The sequence below is a fragment of the Mobula hypostoma genome, chromosome 14 (genome assembly GCF_963921235.1).
Source record: "Mobula hypostoma chromosome 14, sMobHyp1.1, whole genome shotgun sequence".
In the NCBI taxonomy this organism is placed as follows: domain Eukaryota; kingdom Metazoa; phylum Chordata; class Chondrichthyes; order Myliobatiformes; family Myliobatidae; genus Mobula; species Mobula hypostoma.
Window position 1 is genome coordinate 66,438,742 of NC_086110.1, and position 20,797 is coordinate 66,459,538.

A 20,797-nucleotide genomic window follows, 5' to 3' on the forward strand; every position below is an offset into this window, starting at 1 on the left:
TTTGCTCCAATGTCCTATGGTCTATGGTCTTGTTACAGCATCGGTGCCCAGGTTCAATTCCTGCCACTTTCCCGCAGGAGGTTGTACACTCTCCCTGTCAACACGTGCGTTTACTCCGGGTGCTCTGGTTTCCTCCCGCAGTCGAAAGACGTAGGGGCTCGCAGGTTAATTGGTCACATGGGTGTGATTGGACAGCAGGGGCTTGTTGGGCAGAAGGGCCTGTTACTCTGCTGTATCTCTAAATAAATAAAGACAGGGAGGTGACGGGAGGGGGTGAGGTAAGTGCCACAAATTGGTAGGTGGATCCAAGTGAGGAGGTGTTCTACTCGTTGAGCTTGTTATAGTCTTTGAACAGGCTGATGATACAAGACAACGCACACAAAGTGCTGGAGAAACTCAGCAGATTAGGCAGCATCTATGGAAATGAATAAACAGTTAACGCTTCATGCTGCGACCTCTCATCAGGACTGGAAAGAAAGGGGAAAGGTTCCAGAGTAAAAAGATGGGGGAGGGGAAGTAGGACTGGCTAGAAGGATGATAGGTGAAGCCAGGTGGGTGAGAAAGGTGGAAGACTGCAGAAGAAGGAATCTGATAGGAGAGGAGAGTGGACCATAGGAGAAAGGGGATAAAGGAGAGGCACCAGGGGGAGAAGGTAAACAGGTTCACAGGAAGGATCCGTAGCTTTGGTAAAGAGTCTGGGTGAGTATATTGTTGGAAGCATTGGAGGACAGCAGAGATCACAGAAGGGGAGCAGTGAAAGGTGGTTTCATTAAATTTCCATTGAAGAGAAGATTTAAACTTCTTCAGGTTAGGCATCTTTTGAAGGGACTTCGCAGTGGAGCAGCAAATCATAAACACAAGAGATTCTGTAGATGCTGGAATTCCAGAGAAACACAAACAAAATTCTGGAGGATCTCAGCAGGAACCACCAAGCTCTAGGACAGCTTCTATCCCATTGGTTTAGAACTTGGGACAGCGCAGCAGAGGTACAGGGCCAGGCAACTCTTTGCTTCTGTTCAAAAAAGGGAGCTTGATAACGTCCTTTTGGTGACATCAATGGAGGGACAATTATTGGGGCAGATGCATCCCTCTTTTGAATTCTGCCATGGGATGGACACATGGATGAAAGTAAAATGGAGGGCTATGTGGGAGAGAAGGGTTAGATTGATCTTGGAGTAGGTTAAAAGGTTGGCACAACATTGTGAGCCGAAGAGCATATACTGTGCTGTAATATTGTATGTTCTAGATTTCACATTTTGACAATAAAGCCCTCCAGCAGCATTGTATTCATAGCAAATATTTGTAAAGTATTTTTGGTGTAAAGATTTCATGGGGAGTTTGCATGCACTAGCATGTGGGGTCCATTGCCACTTAAATTTCAGAAAGAGAAAAATTGAGAAGGTAGGAGAATGGGGTTGAGAGGGACAATAAATCAGCCATGATGGAATGCTGGAAGGGACTCAATGGGTCAAGTTCCTGCTCCTGTGTCTTGAGGCCTAAACAAAATGGGATTGCGCATAGGAATGAGAAAGTGTGTGTCAATTTCACTTGGCCGCAGGCTGTCTCTCATGTGATGCAAAGAGTCAGTTTTTCTTACTTTGGCATGATTGAAAGTTCCCTAGGTGCTCTTAGCAGAGTGTTCAGCTCCGGGCCTGTGGAGCCTTTGACATCATTCGGGTTGCTAGGTGAAGCAAGCTTGTCCATTGGGAAGAGTGTGCATGGAAAAAGGAAATTTTAAAGGACAGCTCCCATCCTCTGGATAAAGCTCCACCGCGCCCTGATGGGACTCGGACTCGATTAGTCAGCTCATTCTGGAGGTGTGCAGTCTTTTGTGGAAGGGGGGGGCGTTAATGGAACTTTGATCTGTTTTGCAGGCTTTGCTCCGATCAGTGGGATGTGCAGCAAGTATCGAAGCTGCACCATCAACGAGGACACAGGATTAGGCCTAGCTTTTACCATCGCTCATGAATCCGGACATAAGTAAGTGATACTGATCTATATATCGTTCCCATTCTCACAGAGACGCCGTCCACTTTTGGATAGCCTTATAGAATAAAAGAAAAGGAACAGGAACAGGCCCGGAGGCCCATCTACTCCATGCCAAATTTTGTCAGAAGTGAGTTGAAACATAAGAGTTAGGAGCAGTAATAGGCCGTGTGACTCAAGTTTTGTACTCCACTCAGTAAGATTGTGGTTGAGCCAAGAGGGCAAGAGAATGGGGCTGAGAAAAGAAAAACAACCAAGATGACAGAGAAGATGGGCTGAATGGCTTAGGTCTGTTTCTATACCTTATGGTCCTGTAGTGTGGTAGTTTTAAGGTTCTGCATTTTTGCTTTTTGACTGGGTGTTTGCGGGGTGGGGGTGCGTTAGGTGATGGAAGATGGCAGCATTATCTAGGAGTGGTGTTGGAACAAAAAGATCAGATTTGATAATGGAACATTTTGCAAACAGAAAGCCAATCTCATCAGCAGTCGCTTATAAAAAGGAAGAAGGGGTTGGAGCTCCAGAAATTACAATCAGGTCCTGGAAATAATCTGAGGAAACTGCTGTTTCCTTTGTTCCAGTTATTAGAATTCACCCCACATGAATTTATTTTGTGGACTTTTTTTTTCAGTGAACTTGCATGCTCTGTCTTGGGCCTCGTGTTAGTGATGTGTAAAGAAGAATAGAGTTTGTCTGTTGGATAGAGAGCACATTAGTTGCACAAACCCTGACTTTAACCCAGAATTATATCCAAAGAGTCATAATCCTTTAAAGAAAGATAAAAAAACATATCTACAGGTACAGTAGCAGTTTGCTCAACACTGTGAGATTGGGGTTTGATTCCCACCACTGTCTTTAAGGAGCTTGCACGTTTTCCCCATGATCACATAGGGTTCCTCCAGGTACAACAGTTTCCTCCCACATTCCAAAGATATATAGTTTGGGTTAGTGTGTTGTGGGCACCTTATGTTGGCGTCAGAAATGTGGCAACACTTGTGGGCTGCCCAACGCAATCCTCTCTGATTAGATTTGATGCAAACGACAACTTTCACTGTATATTTCAATGTACATGTGACGTATAAAGTTAGCCTTTAATCTTATAGCATGTGTTTCCTCCACTGCTGGTGCCTTACAGCCATTAAAACACCCCGTTTGAATTCAGCTGCATCAGAAGCAGGCACCCAATTTGAACTCAGTGAGATCCCCTCCACAGTAATGACCTGTTTGCTTCATTAGCTCAAAGACACCAGTGAGGATTTGGGTCAAAATCCTGCACCAGCCCATGCCAACCTTCAAGCACATGTCCACACAAGCCCATTCTGTGCTCCCTCCGTCACTCTCAACTCTCCCCAAATGGTATCACTAACCTCCACACTGAAAGCGGTTGTCAGTGACCAGATACCATCCAACTTGCTATGGGAGGAAAATGATGCACCTGTGGGAAATCCATATGGTCACAGGGAGAAGATGCAGATTGCCAAAAAGACTGTGTGCATTCACCATTTTTATGCCCCTCATGGAAGAATACTAAAGTTGCATGCAATGCACTACTCTGTACAGAGATTTTGCGCCTGTCAGTAAGTCACTTCGCACGGAAACAGGCCCTTTGGCTCACTGCTTACCAAAATGTCCTTCTAAGCGAGTCCCATTTACCCACGCTTGGCCCATATTCCTCTACACCCGGGGTTCCCAACCTTCTTTATGCGTGGACCAATACCATTAAGCAAGGGGTCTGTGGACCCCATGTTGGGAACCCTTGTTCTACACCTTTCCTATCCATCTACTTGTCCAATTATCTTTTAAATGTTATTGCATCTGCCTCGAGCAGTTCTTTTGGCAGCTCATTCCAATTGCACGCCACTGTCTGCATCGAGAATTCCCTCCCAGATCCCTTTTAAGTCTTTCCGTTCTCACCTTAAACCTATGCACTGTAGTTTTTGATTGCAGTGTGCATTCACTGCATCTATGCCCCTCATGTAAGAGCACTAAAGTTGAATGCATTGCACCTCTCTGGACTAAGATGTTGTGCCTCTCTTTCATACAGACTGCATTTTCTCAGCCTTGACCTTCATAAATCGGTCCTTCAAATGATGCAAGAAATTCTCGCTGTCTAATGACACCCACTGTGAGAACAAAGGCAGAGGGAAATTTATATATACCTCTGATATGTACCAAATCACACCGGAGGAATATTGTATCATTTCTTAATGCATGCATTACTAAATGACAATAAAAGAGGACCGCGTGTCCTCGTAATCTAAATCTAGTCTAATCATCACATAGAAGTGGTAGATAACTTGGTGTTGGATTAAAGAGTAAGGAGGTCTTAGGGCAGATGCGCAAAAGTTTGGGCAAAGCGGCTGATTTAAAGTGGAAGGAAGGTGGTCGACTAGAATGGGTTAGTAGAGGTAGTATTGTAAGTGGGCAGTTTGGTGGCGTTGAAAAGGCTTTTAGTTAGACATGTGACTATTTTGGGAATGGAGGAATCTGGATGATACCCAAAAGGAGGACGTTTAGTATAAATTGGCATCAAGATTGGCTTACTGTTGTAGCCCAAATGGTACATCCAGTGCTGTACTGCTGTATGTAATGTTCAGCACCATTTCTTTGGGCACTTCCCCAGTTCATCGATCCTCTGTGGCAACATTTTGAGCGAGCCATTATTCTGCCGCTCCACAAGCCTTGCTCACCACCAATACGTGATCAAAAATCAAACTACAAGTAATTGGGAATCCCGAAAAAAAAAAACCAGAAAGTGGTACAATTCTCGGCAATTCGAGCAGCATCTAATTTGGCCTGACCTGCTGAGTATTTCAAATGTTTCACCTACCCTTAAACCTCCACCCTCACTACCATTCAGGGCCCCAAACAGTCCTTCCAGGTGAGCCGACATTTCGCCTGTGAGTCTGTTGGGGTCATATACTGTGTTCGGTGCTCCCAGTGGAGCCTCTTGTATACCAGTGAGACCCAACGTAGATTGGGAGACTGCTTTACCGAGCACCTACGCTCCATCCACCAGAACAAGCGGGATCTCCCAATGGCCATTTAATTCCACTTCCCATTCCCATTCCAATATGTCCATCCATGGCCTCTTCCACTGTCGGGATAAAGCCACACTTAGGTTGGAGGAACAACACCTTATATTCTGTTTGGGTAGCCTCCAACCTGATGGCATGAACATCGATTTTTCAAACTTCCATTAATGCCTCCACCACCACCCCCCCATCATTTCCCATCGTCTTGTCCCTCTCTCATGTTATGTCCTTGCCCGCCCATCACCTCCCACCGGTGCTCCTCCCCCATTTTTCTTTCTTCCATGGCCTTCTGTCTCTTTCACCAATCAACTTCCCAGCTCTTTGTTTCATTCTTCCTGCTCCAAGATTCACCTATCGCCTGGTCTTTCTCTCTCCCCTCCCCCCACCTTTCAAATCTACTCCTCAGCTTTTTTCCTCCAGTCCTGCCGAAGGGTTTCAGCCCAAAACTTTTCTCCATAGATGCTGCCTGGCCTGCTGAGTTCCTCCAGCATTTTGTGTGTGTCGCTCGGATTTCCAGCATCTGCAGACTTTGTCTTGTTTGAGTATTTCCAGTGTCTTCTGCTTATATTTTCACAATCAATGCCCTCAGCTCCCTGGATTCTTGCTCCCTAACTTGGAATCTCTTTGCACTGCCTCTATCCTCTATTCCACCCCCACTTCCGCCAAAGGTGAATTTTAAGCATTTGTAAATGATTTCACTCCCTTAGCTGTTTTAAAATCTGAATGCTTTTGATGGATTAAATAAATGCAAAGCATTTCCAGTCAATAACTGGTGATTTAAGGTTATTCTTAAAATAGCGAGAGGCGAGGGAAGGAGAAATTGCTTTTAAGCAGTGAAACGTTTTGTTCTGGAATGTGTTGCCTGAGGCAGATCCAATAGGAGCTTCCAAAGGACATTTGATATTTGTTTGAGCAGAAATTTGGAAAGCAATTGTGGAAAGACCTTATAACCTCTTCGAGTAGCCACTAAGTTCATTATAAATCAGTTTGCCCGCTGTCCATGGGTAACCAACAGGAAGATGAGATTGGGATTCCCTGAGTATCCTGTCACCATGCGGTGTTTGATACTGAGTTATTCATAGAGTCATGGGGCAATACAGCACAGAAACAGGCCCTTCGGTCCATCTTGTTCATGCCAAACTGTTACTCTTCCCTAGTCCCATCAATCTACACCTGGATCATAGCCCTCAATATATCCTCCATCCATGTAATTATTCAAACTTCTCCTAAATGTTGCATTCATACCTGCATTGGCCACTTCTGCACTCGTTCCACACTCTCACCACCCCCTGAGTGAAGAGGTTCCGCCTCAGATTCCCTTTAAATATTTCACCTTGCACCCTTAACCTATGACCTCCAGTTCAGTCTCACCTAACCTCAGTAGAAAAAAGCCTACCTGCATTTACTGTGCATTTTCGTATGCCTCCATCAAATCTCTCCTTATTCTCCTGTACTCTATGTAATTGAGTCCTAACCTATCCAGCCTTTCTCTGTAACTCATAGTCGCAGTTATCCACACAGTAAGGAGCGGGTAGAAAATGGCAGAGGTGAGGGACTCTCAGCAAACACAAATCTACAACCCCCAACCTCAGGAAAATCTTAATTCCACTGTCTATCTCTCAATTCATCTTTTCAAAGCAGGTTTCTATATTAAAAAGAAATGAGAAAGATTTTAAACAAGCCTGTTCAGGCTTCTGCTAAGAAGACATCAATGTGACAGGTCAGCAGCTGGAGAGAAGACGATGGGTGCGGGGTAGGGGGTTAGAATGTACTACACTGTATTTATTACAGGCTGTAGGTCGAACAGATGGAGGATCCTCTTACGCAAGCTGAAACTGGTTTCCTGCAGACTTTTAATTATGGTGTTTCACTGTTGGAAGCAACTTCTGTTTCAGTCAGAGCCAAACACTTTACTGAAGAGCAAAGCTCTCCCTTCTCCACAAGTAAAGTTGCTTTGTTGGCCGTCGCCTTGGCCCTAACTTAGAACTTCCCATTTGAAGGGAAAAAACAACTCATTAATGTTGTAGCTACTGTTTTGTAGTGTAGCCGTGGGAGTTAGGGCTGCAGGCTCTCTTCTGGCTACCCACTGAACCATGAAGCCCAGACTGGCTGTGGAATTGGAAGTGAGATGCACGGACCAGATGTGCGGTGTTCGAGCCCCTGGTTATGCTACAATTAACACTTTGCACAGCTGCAATGCATCACAGAATGACAAGAGGTGTTACGGCACGGGGGGGGGGGGGGGTTGCCATTTGGCCCATTCAGTCAGAACTGGCCCGCTGTTGAACAACCCCACCTGTCCAATGTCTCCGGTCTTTCTCCACAGGCTAACAGATCATTTAATCGCCAGTGCTGATTCAGTTCCTGCATGAAGGCTCTGCTCCTCATTCCACCACCTATAGGCTGGGAGATCCACCCTCTAAGTGACAAAGTTCTCCCTTACAGAGCAGGTGTTTCCAAACTGAGGTCCACGGACCCCCTTGCTCAATGGTATTGGTTCCTGGCATAAAAAAAGGTTGGGAACCCCTGCCAGAGAGCTGCGGTGATTCACATTGAGACAGGTCCTTCGTCCCACCAAAGTCCATGTCAACAATCAAGCATATTCCTACATGAATTCTAGTTATTAGAGTAACTCAGCACAGAAACAGGCCCCGTGGCCTAATTGGCCCATTCTGACCTCAGTATCCTCCCAGTTCTCTGTATTTAACCCATAAGCCCCCAAAAGCCCCTCCTCTCCTTACACTTATCCAGTGGCTCTTAAATATTCTGATTTTATTTACTTATTTAGAGATAACAGCACGGTAACAGGCTTTTATGGTCCAAGGAACCCGCCCAGTTAAATCCACAAGAGCAACTAGTCTGCTAACCCATATGTCTTTGGAATGTGGGAGGAAAATAGAGCATCCGGGGGAAAGTCACGCGATGACCGGGAGAATGTGCAAACGCCCTAGACTGCAGAGGAAATGAACCCGTGTTGCTGGTGCTGTAATCTCATTATGCTAACCACTAAATTACCGAACCGTCTGCGCCTGGCAGCACTTACCAGGTACTCACTACCCTCCTTGTATAGAAGCTACCTCTCAGTACTCTTAAATCTCACCCCTCCTATCTTGTATCTGTGTCCTCATGTCAGTCCATGGGAGGGACTTGGGGAACATTGAAGATCAGAGGTTCTTAGGAGTACAAGTTCATAGTTCCCTGCAAATTGGCGTCAGAGGTAGACAGGCGAGGTGAGGATGATGCTTTGTATAATGGCCTTCATTCATCGGGCATTATCTGTAAGAATTGAAATGTCATGTTCAAAGTTCAAAGTAAATTTATTATAAAGAACATGCTCTATAAATACGTTTTTTTTTCAACTCAACCTGGTAAAATCTGAGGTACAGGTATCGCTGAGCATACTCATCTCTCAATTGCTAGGCACTTTCAGACTATTCTAGTGGTGTTTAGTATTGTGGCTTTCTGGAGCTTTACATAAATATTGCTGTGTAGGGCTAATTTTTAATGCTATTGTGTAGTGCCATACCCTGTTCATGTTCCAAAGTGTTTCAATTTCCTCTTTCAATTCAGCATATTTCTGGGGTTTTTCACTTATTGATTTCTGTATGTTGCATGATTTTGGAATGCCTATACCGATTAAGTAAGTTGTTTTTGCTTGTTTATCCTGTATTATTATATCCAGATGGTTATTATGGATTGTCCTATCTGTAATAGTGGATCGGTCATTATATAATTTGTAGACTCTGATTTTAAAACTGGATCATGCCTGTATTTATATTAAGGTATGGTGTCGTTTATGAGTTTGTATTTTAAAGCCAGTTATTGGTGACTGATGTTTGCCACTTGATTGTGCCTGTGTAAGTAATCAGATTGAGTTAAACTGCTGCAGGATCCTGTAATGTGTTGGATTGTTTCTGGTTTCTCTTGGCATTTTCTGTATTTACCATCCTGAATTTGTTGGTCTCCTATTCTGTATTTTTGGTAACTTTTTTTGTGTTAACCACCTAGTCTTATATTGCCACAAGGAATCTTCCTGTTTCTGGGGAGATGTCCCCAACTCCGAGCTAGGCATAGACACTAGTCTGCTGGGATCGTGGAGAGGTCTTCCTTGGAGGGTCATGCTCTTCCATTGGTTAACTTTTTCTTCAATAGTGATAATTTCTTCATTTTTCTGGGTTGTGCTTTCATTTAAGTTTATTGGTGTGTACTTCTTATCAGAACTGCATAGGCTTGTGTGGAGTGCTGAATCCTATTTTAATTGATGAAAATATATCCTTAGAAATTTTATCATTATCATTATATGTGCTACCATTTACTTCCTTACGATTCATTTTCTTGCAGGCGTTTACAGAAACAATAAATACAATAGAATTTTATGAAAATGTTTACATAATAGGATGAAGGCTGACAAACATCTAACGTGCAAAAGAAGAGAAACTATGAAAATAAAAATAATACTGAGAACTTGAGTTATAAAGTCCTGGAAGTGAGTGTTGCAGTTGTACAGGATGTTGGCAAAGTTGTACTTGCAGTACTGTAACACATCCAAAATCCTGGAAAGGAACTTGGCAAGTCAGGCAGCCTACATGGAGGGAATAAACAGCTGACATTTTGGGCTGAGACCCTTCATCAAACCTGTAAAGGAAGGGGACAGAAGCCAGAATAAGAAAGTGTGAAGAGAGGAAAGAGAATATACTGGAAGTTAAAGAAATTGATGTTCATGCCATCAGGTTGGAGGCTACCTAGACACAGAATGAGCTGTTGCTCCTGCACCCTGAGTTTGGCATCATCATGGCAGTAGAGGAGGCCATGGAGAGGCAAGGCACAACTCAAATTGCAGAGAAGACAATTTTCACTGGAAAGAACGCAGAAAAGATTTAGGACTTGGGTATTATGGCTTTACCTGAAGTTAACAGTAAATAAAAATTTGTATTCATATCAATGGTTTTATTTTCATGTACGTTATTCACATGTCGAAATTCTGCAGTGCATTGATAAGTTCTTTTAACATCTGTCACCTTTTACTTTCCAACAAAAAGCTTTGGCATGATTCACGACGGAGAAGGGAATCCATGTCGGAAAACCGAGGGGAATATCATGTCTCCCACCCTGGCTGGGAACAATGGGATCTTCTCATGGTCTGTGTGTAGCAGGCAGTACCTCAGCAGATTCCTCAGGTAGGTGCCACAACACGGGTGGCTGGGCCTTCCTTTTGTAATTAACCACCTTCCGATTTGATCTCCGAGCATAAATCATCTGGAACAGTAGATAAACTGCAGGAAGAACCTGACACCATTTGGAGCGTTATGTTCAGCTCTGCTGGGCTCATTATAGGGAGGATGTGGAAGCTTTACAGAGCACGCGGAGGAGATTTACCAGGGTGCTGTCTGTATCAGAAAGCATGTCTTATGAGGAAAGGTTGAGCAAGCAGAGGAAGATGAGAGATAGCTTGTTAGAAAGGCAGAACATTATAAGAGGCGTAAGAAGAGTGGCCAGCCAGTGCTTTTTTCCCCCAGGGCTAATACAAGAGTACATACTTTTCAGATGATTGGACAGTGTAAGGGTGGTGTCAGAGGTAGGCTCAGAGGTGTGTGGAAGAAGCTGGAGAAGATGTGGCAGCACCTCTTCCTTTTTAGAATTTTAGAGAGGTTTGGCATCTCATCAAAGTCTGTGACAAATTTCTACAGGTAAGCGGGGGGGATGTCAGAGATAAGTTTTTTTACACAGAGTGGTGGGTGCATGGAACACACTGCCAGGGGTGGCGGTGGTGGATAAATATACATTAGAGACATTTAAAGGTCCCTTAGGTAGGCAAATGGATGAAAGAAAACTGGAGAGCTATGTGGGAGGGAAGGGTGAGATTGATCTTGGAGTAGGTTAAGAGGTCAGCACAACATTATGGGGTGAAGGGCGTGTACTGTGCTGCACTGCTCATCGTTCTGTCTCCTGCACAGCTAAACAATTGGCTTCTCAGTAGCCGGTGTGATGTAGTAAAGTGACCGTGACTTGATGTCAGACTGTGGAGAAAGAGACTAAGGAGAGTAGCCAACTCCAGCCCTGTACCACAGCTGAAAGAGCTGCTGCTCCACAACTCCAGTTCAACCCCGACCTCAGGTGCCCATCTGTTAAAGAAAAGCTGCACCTTCTCCCCATGGATTTTCTCTGGGACCCTCATTCTCCTTCCGCATCCGGAAGATGTGACAGGTTTAATTGGCTGCTGTGACTTGGGTAGGCGGGCGGTAGAATCAGAGGGGCAGCGCGGTAGTGCGGTGGCAAGCGTAACCCTTTACAGTGCTAGCAATCGGGGTTCAATTTCCTACCCCTGTCTGTCAGAAGTTTGTACATTTTCCCAATGACTGCGTGGGTTTCCTCCGGATACTTCAGTTCCCGCCCACAGTCCAAAGACGTAACAGTGTGGGTTAGTAAGTTGTGGGCATGCTATGTTAGCACCAGGAGCATGGAAACATTTGCAGGCTGCCCCAGTATAACCTCGAAGTGTGTTGTACTGGGGTTCCCCACCTGGTGTCCACGGAGCCCTTGCTTAATTGTTTTGGCCCATGGCATAAAAAAAGATTGGGAACCCGTGGTGTATATCAGTGATGCAAATGATGTATTTCACTGTGTTTTGATGTACATGTGAAACATGAAGCTAATCTTTAAGACTCTGGAGAGAGTTGGTGGAAATGGGGGGAGGAATAAATAACTCGGTGTAGGATTAGTGTAGTTGGGTGGTTGATGGTCTGCACTGTTCCTGTGACCAGAATGGCCTGTTTCCCTGCTACTCAATTCTGAGACACTTTGGTCCCAGTGATTGGAACAGAGGTGTATGATGCAGGAAGATGAGAGGCACTAAACGTTTGGAGGCAGCGTTCGAGCATCGAGGGTCTCAGTAGCTGAAGTCATTCCGATCCATGGCAGATCAGGAGTGGAGGAAGGTTAGGTAGGTGTTACCTTTCCTATCCACGTATAAATGCCTTTAACCACGGTAACTGTACCTGCTTCTACCTGTTATCCCGCCATTCTCTTTGTGAAGAATGTGCCCCTCAGATCTACCTTGAATCTTTAAATCTTTCTCCCCTCTCTTTAAATCGATGTCCTCTAGTTTCAGACTCCCCTACTCGGGCAATAAAGCAGTGACTATCCAGCTAACCATGCCCCTTATAAACTTACAACCCTCTACAAGATTAAAGATTGAAAGTTTAGCTTTATTTGCCATATGTACGTCAAAACATACAGTGACAGGCATTGTTTGCAGCAAATCAAATCAGCAAGAATTGTGCTGGGTAGCCAGCAAGTGTCACCATAGTATGCCCACAACTCACTAACTCTAGCCTGTATGCTTTTGGAATGTGGGAGGAGACCTACGCAGTAATGGGGAGATGATACAAATTCCTTACCGATAGCGACGGAAATTGAAAATGAGATTTTGCAGATACTGGAAATCCAGAGCAACACGCACAAAGTGCTGGAGGAACTCAGCTGGTCAGGCTGAATCTATGGAGAAGAATAAACTGCTGACTTTTCAGGCCAAGACTCTATCTGAGAATATACTCATTCAGATAAGTGGAAAACATTCCATCACATTACTGATGTCCCTCATAGCTGGTGTAAAGGTTTTAGGGAAGCAGGAGGCAAGTTATCAGCAGATTGCAGTTCACATTTCTATAGTTCCTAAAGATCCATTTGGCAATAGTCCATGTGTTCCCTCGTCTATGTTTAACAAATTATTACCTCAAAACAAATGTGATATTTTAGCTGATGAGTTCAAAGTTGGTCAGATGAAATCTCAAGTGTGCATCTCAGCCAGATGATTCATTTGATGGGATTCGTGTGTAAATGTAGAAGTCAGGTATGGACAACACACATAAAATGCTGGAGGAACTAAGCAGGTCAGTCAGCATCTATGGAAAGGAATAAACAGTCAACTTTTTGGGCCAAGCCCCTTCATCAGGACAAGTGAACCCCTGTCAGTGACTTCTAACCACCCCCACCCCCCCAAACTTCCTTCAGTCCAAGGAAAACCATTCTAGCCTGTCCAGTCTCTCCTGGTATATTGAGCTGTTCAGTTCAGGCAAAATTCCTGTGAATCTGTTGTGCACTCTCCAGCTTAATCACATACTTCTTACAGTGTGAGAGCCACTACTGTGCATGGTTCTGCAGGTGAGGGGTAACTTAACGATTTGTAAAACTTCAGCAAAATATCCCACTCTGTGCTTATACTGATGAAAATAATCACATAATACAAACCTACTTCACCACCATGTCTACCTGTGATGTCATTTTCATGGAACTATACACAGCGGATTTCGATTAATCGAGCCATTGGTTAATTGGAGCAGCCTCTTATTTGGGATAACTCTTAAAGAACAAAAGCAATTGAGAAAATAGCCAGGATTCCCTTTGTTTATTTAGGACACTACACCTCTTAACTGGGGCAGAAGACTGTTGTTGAATATTTTCTAACTAGTGCCAGTCGCACACATGTCATGTGGCCATTCAACACTACATCGTACTAAGAGTAAATAGTTTTTAAAAAGCATCATTTGCATGTTTGTGTTCAAAAGGAGGTGATTTTTGTTACTGATCGTTGGTAAATAACAAATAATAAGACAATTCAGAACTGCTTCGCTCACTGCGGTTTCAAGCATTCGGGCTTGAAGATGTCAGAAAATGAAACGATTTCACTACTTTCAACAAGATAGGAACTATGAAGAATTTGAATGTATCGGCTACCACCTTGAATATTAAAACTAAAATGATGATTTGGGGGATGTGGTCATCAAAAGCACTATCTGCACTGGGTGTCTGCGCTGATTTTGTTTACTTAGAGTCAATTAAAAGAATGTGGAAGCATACATTACATTAGATGAATTCCTCCGTCGATAACTATTGGGAATTAATACATGGTTTTATAGTACTGTAGTAATTTTGCTAAGGTTCTATTTTATTCTGTATTTCATTAAAGACGTAATTTGTTACTCCGTTTAGCAATAGTTTCTCTTTAACTATTTCCGTGAAACTTTGGCTAATTGGGACAGTCACTTAATTGGGCCAAAATGTATGTACTGGCCCCAATGTGTCTCAATTAACTGGAATCTACTATACCTGCACATCAAGTCCTCAGTTCAGTGACACTTCCCAGGACCCTGGCAATCACTGTGTGTGTCCTGGACAGGTTCAACTTGGTAAATGGGGTTATTAGTACAGGGCTGTCGCTGATTAGTCAAGTTAGGTCGAGTTTCTTGCAGATATGCACAAGAACGGTGAGAGACATCTACAATGGATAACTTGCCAGCAGCATCGCAGGCGCAGACAGCACACAGCATATAAAGAATGAAAAATGTGTACAAATCAGTGAAGAGAGTTTAAAAAATACGGAAACAAGATCTTAATGCAAAAAAAGAAAGAAACAATCAGAGATAAGTCACTCTTCCTTCAGTTAGTCCTGACGAAGGGTCTCGGCCTGAAACGTCGACTGCGCCTCTTCCTAGAGATGCTGCCTGGCCTGCTGCATTCACCAGCAACTTTGATGTGTGTTGCTTGAATTTCCAGCATCTGCAGAATTCCTGTTGTTTGAGATAAGTTCATGGCAGTGCAAGTTGTCCGTGGTATTCCACTGCTGAGCTAGAGTTAGGGTTGTGCAGGATAGTTCCAACAACCTGATGGTTGTATCTTGAAGATGGATGCTGCCTTCTTGAGGCAGCGCCTCCTGTGGAGTCACAGAGAACTACAGCACAGAAGGTAGCCATTCTGTCCATCTGGTCCGTGCCAGACCTTCATTTTGCTGTGTCCCATCTACGTGCAAATGGTACATAGCCCTCCATACCCCTCTCATCCATGTACTTATCCAAATTTCTCTTAAAGGCTGAAATCAAGCCCGCATTCACCACTTCCGCTGGCAGCTTGTTCCACATTCCCACCCCCACTCCCCCGAGTAAAATTGTTCCCCTCTAGGTTCCCTTTTAATGTTTCATCTTTCACTCTAAGCCTTTGATCTCTAATTCCAATATCACCCAACCTCACTGGAAAAAAGCCTGCTTGCATTTGCCTTATCTATACCCCTCTGTTAAATCTCCTCTCATTTTCCCACACTCCTAAATAAAGGACTAACCTATTCCACCTTTCTCGATAACCTAGGTCCCAGTACTATAGATGCTGTCAGTGGAATAGTTATGGCAATTTTATTGAGATACAGTGTGGTATAGACCCTAATAGCCCTTCGAGCTGTGCTGCACAGCAATCTTCTGATTTAATCCTAGCCTAATTATGGGACAATTTACAATGACCAATTAACCTACCAGCCGGTACACCATTGGACTGTGGGAGGAAACCAGTGTGCCCGGATGAAACCCACATGGTCACAGGGGGCGAACGTACAAATTCCTTGCAGGCAGTGGCAGGAATTGAACCTGGGTTGCCTGTACAGTAAGGCGTTGTGCTAACCACTACGCTACCGTGCCATCCGCTTTGTTTGCTCGTCAGTTACGCTGGGCTTTTCTCACAAGTTTGAACTATGTTTTGTTCACAGTACAGCTCAGGCTTCTTGCCTGGTCGATGAACCGAAGCAGCTCTACGAGTACCAATACCCAAGCCTGCTACCCGGCCAGCTCTACGATGCAGACACACAGTGCAAGTGGCAGTTTGGATCAAAGGCTAAGCTGTGTTCCCTCGACTTTGTGAAGGTACATTTTTGTCCTCCTTTGCTCAACTACTTTCTGATTTTAATCTTATCTTTAAAAGTCAATAAAAGAAACTCTTTGATATTTCTATTGTTGGAACCTTGGCATGCAGGAGACTGACGAGGGACCTTAAGAAAGCAGTTAAGAGCCTCTGAGATAGGCACGTGCATGATAGAAAAACGGAGAGCTGTGCGGGAGGGAAGGCTGAGATTGATCTTAACGTAGCTTAAAAGGTCAGCACAATGGCATAGGGTGAAGGGCCTGTACTGTGCTGTAATGTTCTATAGTATGTTCTGTTTACAGAAGTGTATGAACTCGTTAGGGTACGGATAGGGTGAATGCAGACAGTTTTTTTTCCCAAAGAAGGAGAACTAAAACTAGAAGGCATAGGTTTAGGGTAGGATGTGAAAATCTGTTGTCCCACCCACCTTGCCTAGGTGTGGTTCAATAATAATAATAATAATAATAATAATAATAATATCTGCACTTTTCATGCAGATAACATGCTTCAAAGTGTTTTACATTGGGATAAAAGTACAAACATGAAAATAAAAGCCAAAAAGATGTTAGTTAAAAACAAGGTTAAATAAATAGCTTTTGAACTGGTGTTTAAAAGTATCAACTGAATCTTCATCCCTTACAGTTTTAAGTATTAAATTCCACAGTTTCAGAGTGCAGTTCAAAAAAGCTGACCTGCCAATTACTTTTTGAGGAAGATTGCTTAAATTTAAGAGACTGGTGGAAGAAGACCTGAGAACTCCAGCAGGATTATAATGTGAAAACGATTCTGCGATATACTCTGATCCAAGACTATTGACATGTAAAAACAAGAAAGAGAACTTTAAAATCAATTCTAAAAGATACAGGAAGCCGATGCAGAGTAGCTAGTACAGGAGTGACATGTTCCTTCATCCTGGTTTTGGTTAAAAGTCTAACAGCAGCATTCTGAATCAATTGAAGTTTGTCAATAGATTGCTTTGGAAGGCCAGTAAAAGTGCATTGCAGTAATCTGGTCTATTCGATACAAAGGCGTGAATTAGTTTTTCCGTGTCATTACATGGCAAAAATAAATGTACCTTTGCAATATTTCTTTAAGTGTAGAAATGCAGCTCCGGTCAATTTCTTTATGTGGGATTTAAAATTCAAATCTGAATCAAGGATCATACCCAGGCTAGCTTCTTCTGATTTTACAAGGGGAGTTGAGTTCTCAAGTTTATCAGGAAGTTTATCTCTTTTGGCTTCTGGACCAAGCAAAAGTATTTCGGTTTTATCTTTATTTCATTTTGGGAAATATTTGCTCATCTATTTGTTTATTGCAGCCATACCAGAAGTCAGAGAAGATAGGGTGTTATCATCATCAGGCTCAACCGAGATATACAGTCGTGTGTCATCCGCGTAACTGTGAAAATCAAGTTTATGCTCTCTAATGATGTCTGCTAAGGGGAGCATGTATAAGCAGAAGAGTAGGGGACTACGGCAGCTTCCCTGAGCAACAGAAAAAGTTATATTTTATCTCTTAGAAAAGTGGTCTCTAAGACAGAAAAAAAAACAATTCTCTAAGGTTTATGAACAAGACCAATTAAGGAAACTATCAGAGAGGTCAATCCAGTACTCAAGGCACTCTAGGTGAATGTGGTGGTCAGTTGTGTTGAAGGAAGTCCCTAATCTTAAAGAATTAGAACTGAGCCTGTGTTGGGATCAGTGCTGAGCCTAAGGTTGCTAACAATTTTGGTAAGGTCTGTCTCCGTGCTGTGGTTTGCTCCTAAAAATTTGACTGAGACTTTTCTAGAATATTCTCATTAAAAAAAAGTTGTGGAGTTGTTGAAAATGACTTCCTCAAGAGTCTTTCCCTGGAAGGGCAGATTTGATAGACAGTCGGTCTGTAATTAGCTGGTACCTGACTATCAAGTTTTGGCCTTTTAAGTAAGGACTTGACAGCCGCAGTTTTGAAGATGACTGGAAAAACTCTAGTTTTAAGGGAAGTGTTAATAATTTTCCTAATAGAATTTAAAACACCATTAAATGAGCCCTTTAAAAGTGTGGTAGGGACAGGGTCAGGACAGTAAGTAGATGACTTACTCTTTTGTTAGAATCTTACAGAGTTCTGAATCAGAAATACTTGTAAGTTTTCTCATGGTTGCCGTCTTTATAAGAAGTTGGCTGTAGAAGTTATCAGTATTTGTACCTTTAATCTCCCTTATGGATGCAAATTTGTTTTTTTTTTACAAAGTATTGTGAATTCCTCACATTTTGTGGCAAATGCTTGGCTGAGGACACTATAGGTTGGGACAGGATTCAATAGTCAGTTTATGGTTGAGAACAATATTCTTGAATCACCGCTATTTTCTGTAATAACTTTGGAAAAATAGACTCTCCTTGCAGAGCGTATAGCAGCATTAAAAGAGCCTAGCTTTTCCTTTGAAATAATACAGCGGACTTCCAGTCCAGTTTTCTTCCAACTTCACTCAGCTGTCCTGCATGAGCTCCTGAGATTGTGAACAGAATTAATCATCTCCTTAGTTCATGGGCATTTATGGATGAATAAAAAATGCCAGTATTGTCAGTGCATGCATAAAGGCAAAGATTGTAATTAATCTGGAGCACCAAACAGTCTGCTGGAGGAACTCAGCAGGTCAAGCAGCATCTGTGAGGAGAAAGGAATTCTCAGTGTCTTGATGCAGGGTTTCAGCCTGAAATATTGACAGTTCCTTTCCTCCCACATAGGCTACAGAACCGGCTGAGTGCCACTTGTGTAGTCTCTTGTGTTTTTGTAAAATCTGGTGAAGATGCTAGAACACTCAGCAGGTCTCTCAGCGTCTGAGGGGAGAGGATAAAAGTTAGTGTTTTACATTTGTGCCTGGACTGTTGACAAAGCTCTCAGTCACTCTGTGTCACTTCTGTCCTAACTCCTTCTCTTCCTCCTAAAGTTTAAGTTTAGATATCATTCAACTAAACATGAACACAGGCAAACAAAACAGTGTTCCTCTGGGGCCAAGGTGCAAAGCACAATACCTATAGTCAAACACAGCACAAGGCACGTATAGCGCATACTGTATAATATAACAGTAAACATAACAGCCACACAAAAACTATAATATAGCCCAAGTCCCTACGTCTGTTGATGTTGTCGCAAGAACAACTCCACAACAGTCTGCAGACGAATGCGATCCAACTTGTCTTCCACCAAGTGGACACTGGAGGGCAACACTGATGCCATTCCACACCACCTCCGGTGTCATCTGTACTGAGGCGTAACAGGGCGTGAGGCCTCGGCCGCACTATAATGGAGGCCGCATCGCTCCCCTGCAGTTGGTCCTGCCACTAAACCTGTAAACTGGACTTGCAGCACTCCACGTTACCAATGTCCAACAGGATCTTGTGATTACGCTGCGAGGCGATCATTCGCTGTTAGGCTGCACACTGCCACCGTGCTCCGACTCCGACGCGTCTCTGTAGCAGGCAACAAACAACATGGCCCGCACCAAGTCCAGCTTCTCCACCGACAAGCAACTTGCCAATGGATCAGACCTACAGTTCTTGAAGTTCTTACTGTCCAGCAGTGTCTGGCCATTGTGAAAAAGACAATAGCACCTTTCGTTGGCCCCGTAGTGACCACTGTCTCTGAGAGCATTGTCATCTTACTGGAAGTCAAGAATAGACTCTTTTTCTTCACTTCAGTCTCAGTTTTCAACTGATTCTCCTCCATAGTCTCTGGCACCTTCAATATGAGTCGATCACCAGATGCACCTTCCCCTTCCCCATCACCAGCAGGCTCAAGGACGTTAGATGGCTCCCTATTGTGGTAAGATGGACTCCTGACCTCACACTCTATCTCGTTATGATTTTGCACTTTATTGCACTGCACCTTCTCTGTAGCTGTTACACTTTATTCTGCATTCTGTTATTGTTTTACCTTATTCTCTCTCAAAGCACTGTGCAATGATTTGATCTGTATGAACAGTATGCAAGAAAAGATTTTCACTCTATCTCAGTACATATGACAATAACAGACCAATTCCAATTACTTCATAATTCACCATTCCTGAGTGATGTTTTGTGGGATTTCTTTTATATTTGTATTTATTATTTTTTTTGTATTTTTTTTTAAATTGTGGTCTTTAAGTTTATTGTTTGCTTTTTATACTGTATCAGATCTGGATTAACAATAATTTTGTTCTCCTTTACTCTTGTGTACTGAAAAATGACAATAAATAATCCTGAATTTTGACTTTATTTTACTTAGAGGTACAGTGCAGAACAGGCCCTCTGACCAAGTGAACCTGCACCCAGCATCCCACCTGTTTAACCTTAGGATAACCACAAGACAGTTTACAATGATCGATTAACATACTAATCAGACGTCTTTATACCCTGGGATCAAACCTGAAAACCCTGAGGAAACCCAAACATTCATGGCTCTGGAAACTTAAATTCCATTCACAAATTTATCATCCGCAGCAACCCTTGTCCTTCTTACAGCCACTGTAGGGTATGGAACATCTGCCTCTTTTTTTGTCTTCCCTTTCTAACCAACCAGGGACCGAAGAGCCTCTACCGGGTGACGCTTCATCAGGGCTGGAAAAAAGCTCCTCCAGTATAGCGTACTGCATTCAGTATTCTCAATGTGGTCTCCATAATGTGGATGCTAGCATGAGTAGAAGATTGGCTGACTGGCAGGAGGCAAAGAGTGGAAATAAAGGGGTCCTTTTCTGGTTGGCTGCTGGTGAGAGATGGTGTTCAGCAGGAGTCAGTGTAGGGATTGTATGATGGATAATAGAATTGATGGTTTTTTTGGCCAAGTTCGTGGAAGATTCAATGACAGGTAGAAGGGCAGATAGTGTTAAGGAAGCAGGGTGTCTGCAGAACGTCTTAGATTAGAAGAATGGGCAAAGAAGTGGCAGATGGAATATATTGGAAATGTATGGTCATGCACTTAGTAGGAGGAATAAAGGCATAGACTACTTTCTAAATGGGGAGCAAATTCAGAAATCAGAGGTGCAAAGCGACTTGGGAGACTTTGTGTAGGATAAGATTAACTTGTAGGTTGAGTTGGTGGTAATAAAGATAAAGGCAATATTGACATTCATTTTGAGAAGACTA

The 20,797-nt window shown here is 43.2% G+C and overlaps 1 protein-coding gene across 1 annotated transcript in view; it reads left to right on the top strand.

Annotated features, from left to right (window-relative positions):
- Window positions 1–20,797, top strand: part of adamts18 (ADAM metallopeptidase with thrombospondin type 1 motif, 18) — a 348,492-nt gene that overhangs the window by 190,072 nt on the left and 137,623 nt on the right. The window contains exons 6-8 of the mRNA XM_063067228.1: window positions 1,875–1,980; window positions 10,058–10,195; window positions 15,547–15,700. Coding sequence (XP_062923298.1) covers window positions 1,875–1,980; window positions 10,058–10,195; window positions 15,547–15,700 — 398 coding nt within the window. The remainder of the gene's footprint in view (window positions 1–1,874; window positions 1,981–10,057; window positions 10,196–15,546; window positions 15,701–20,797) is intronic.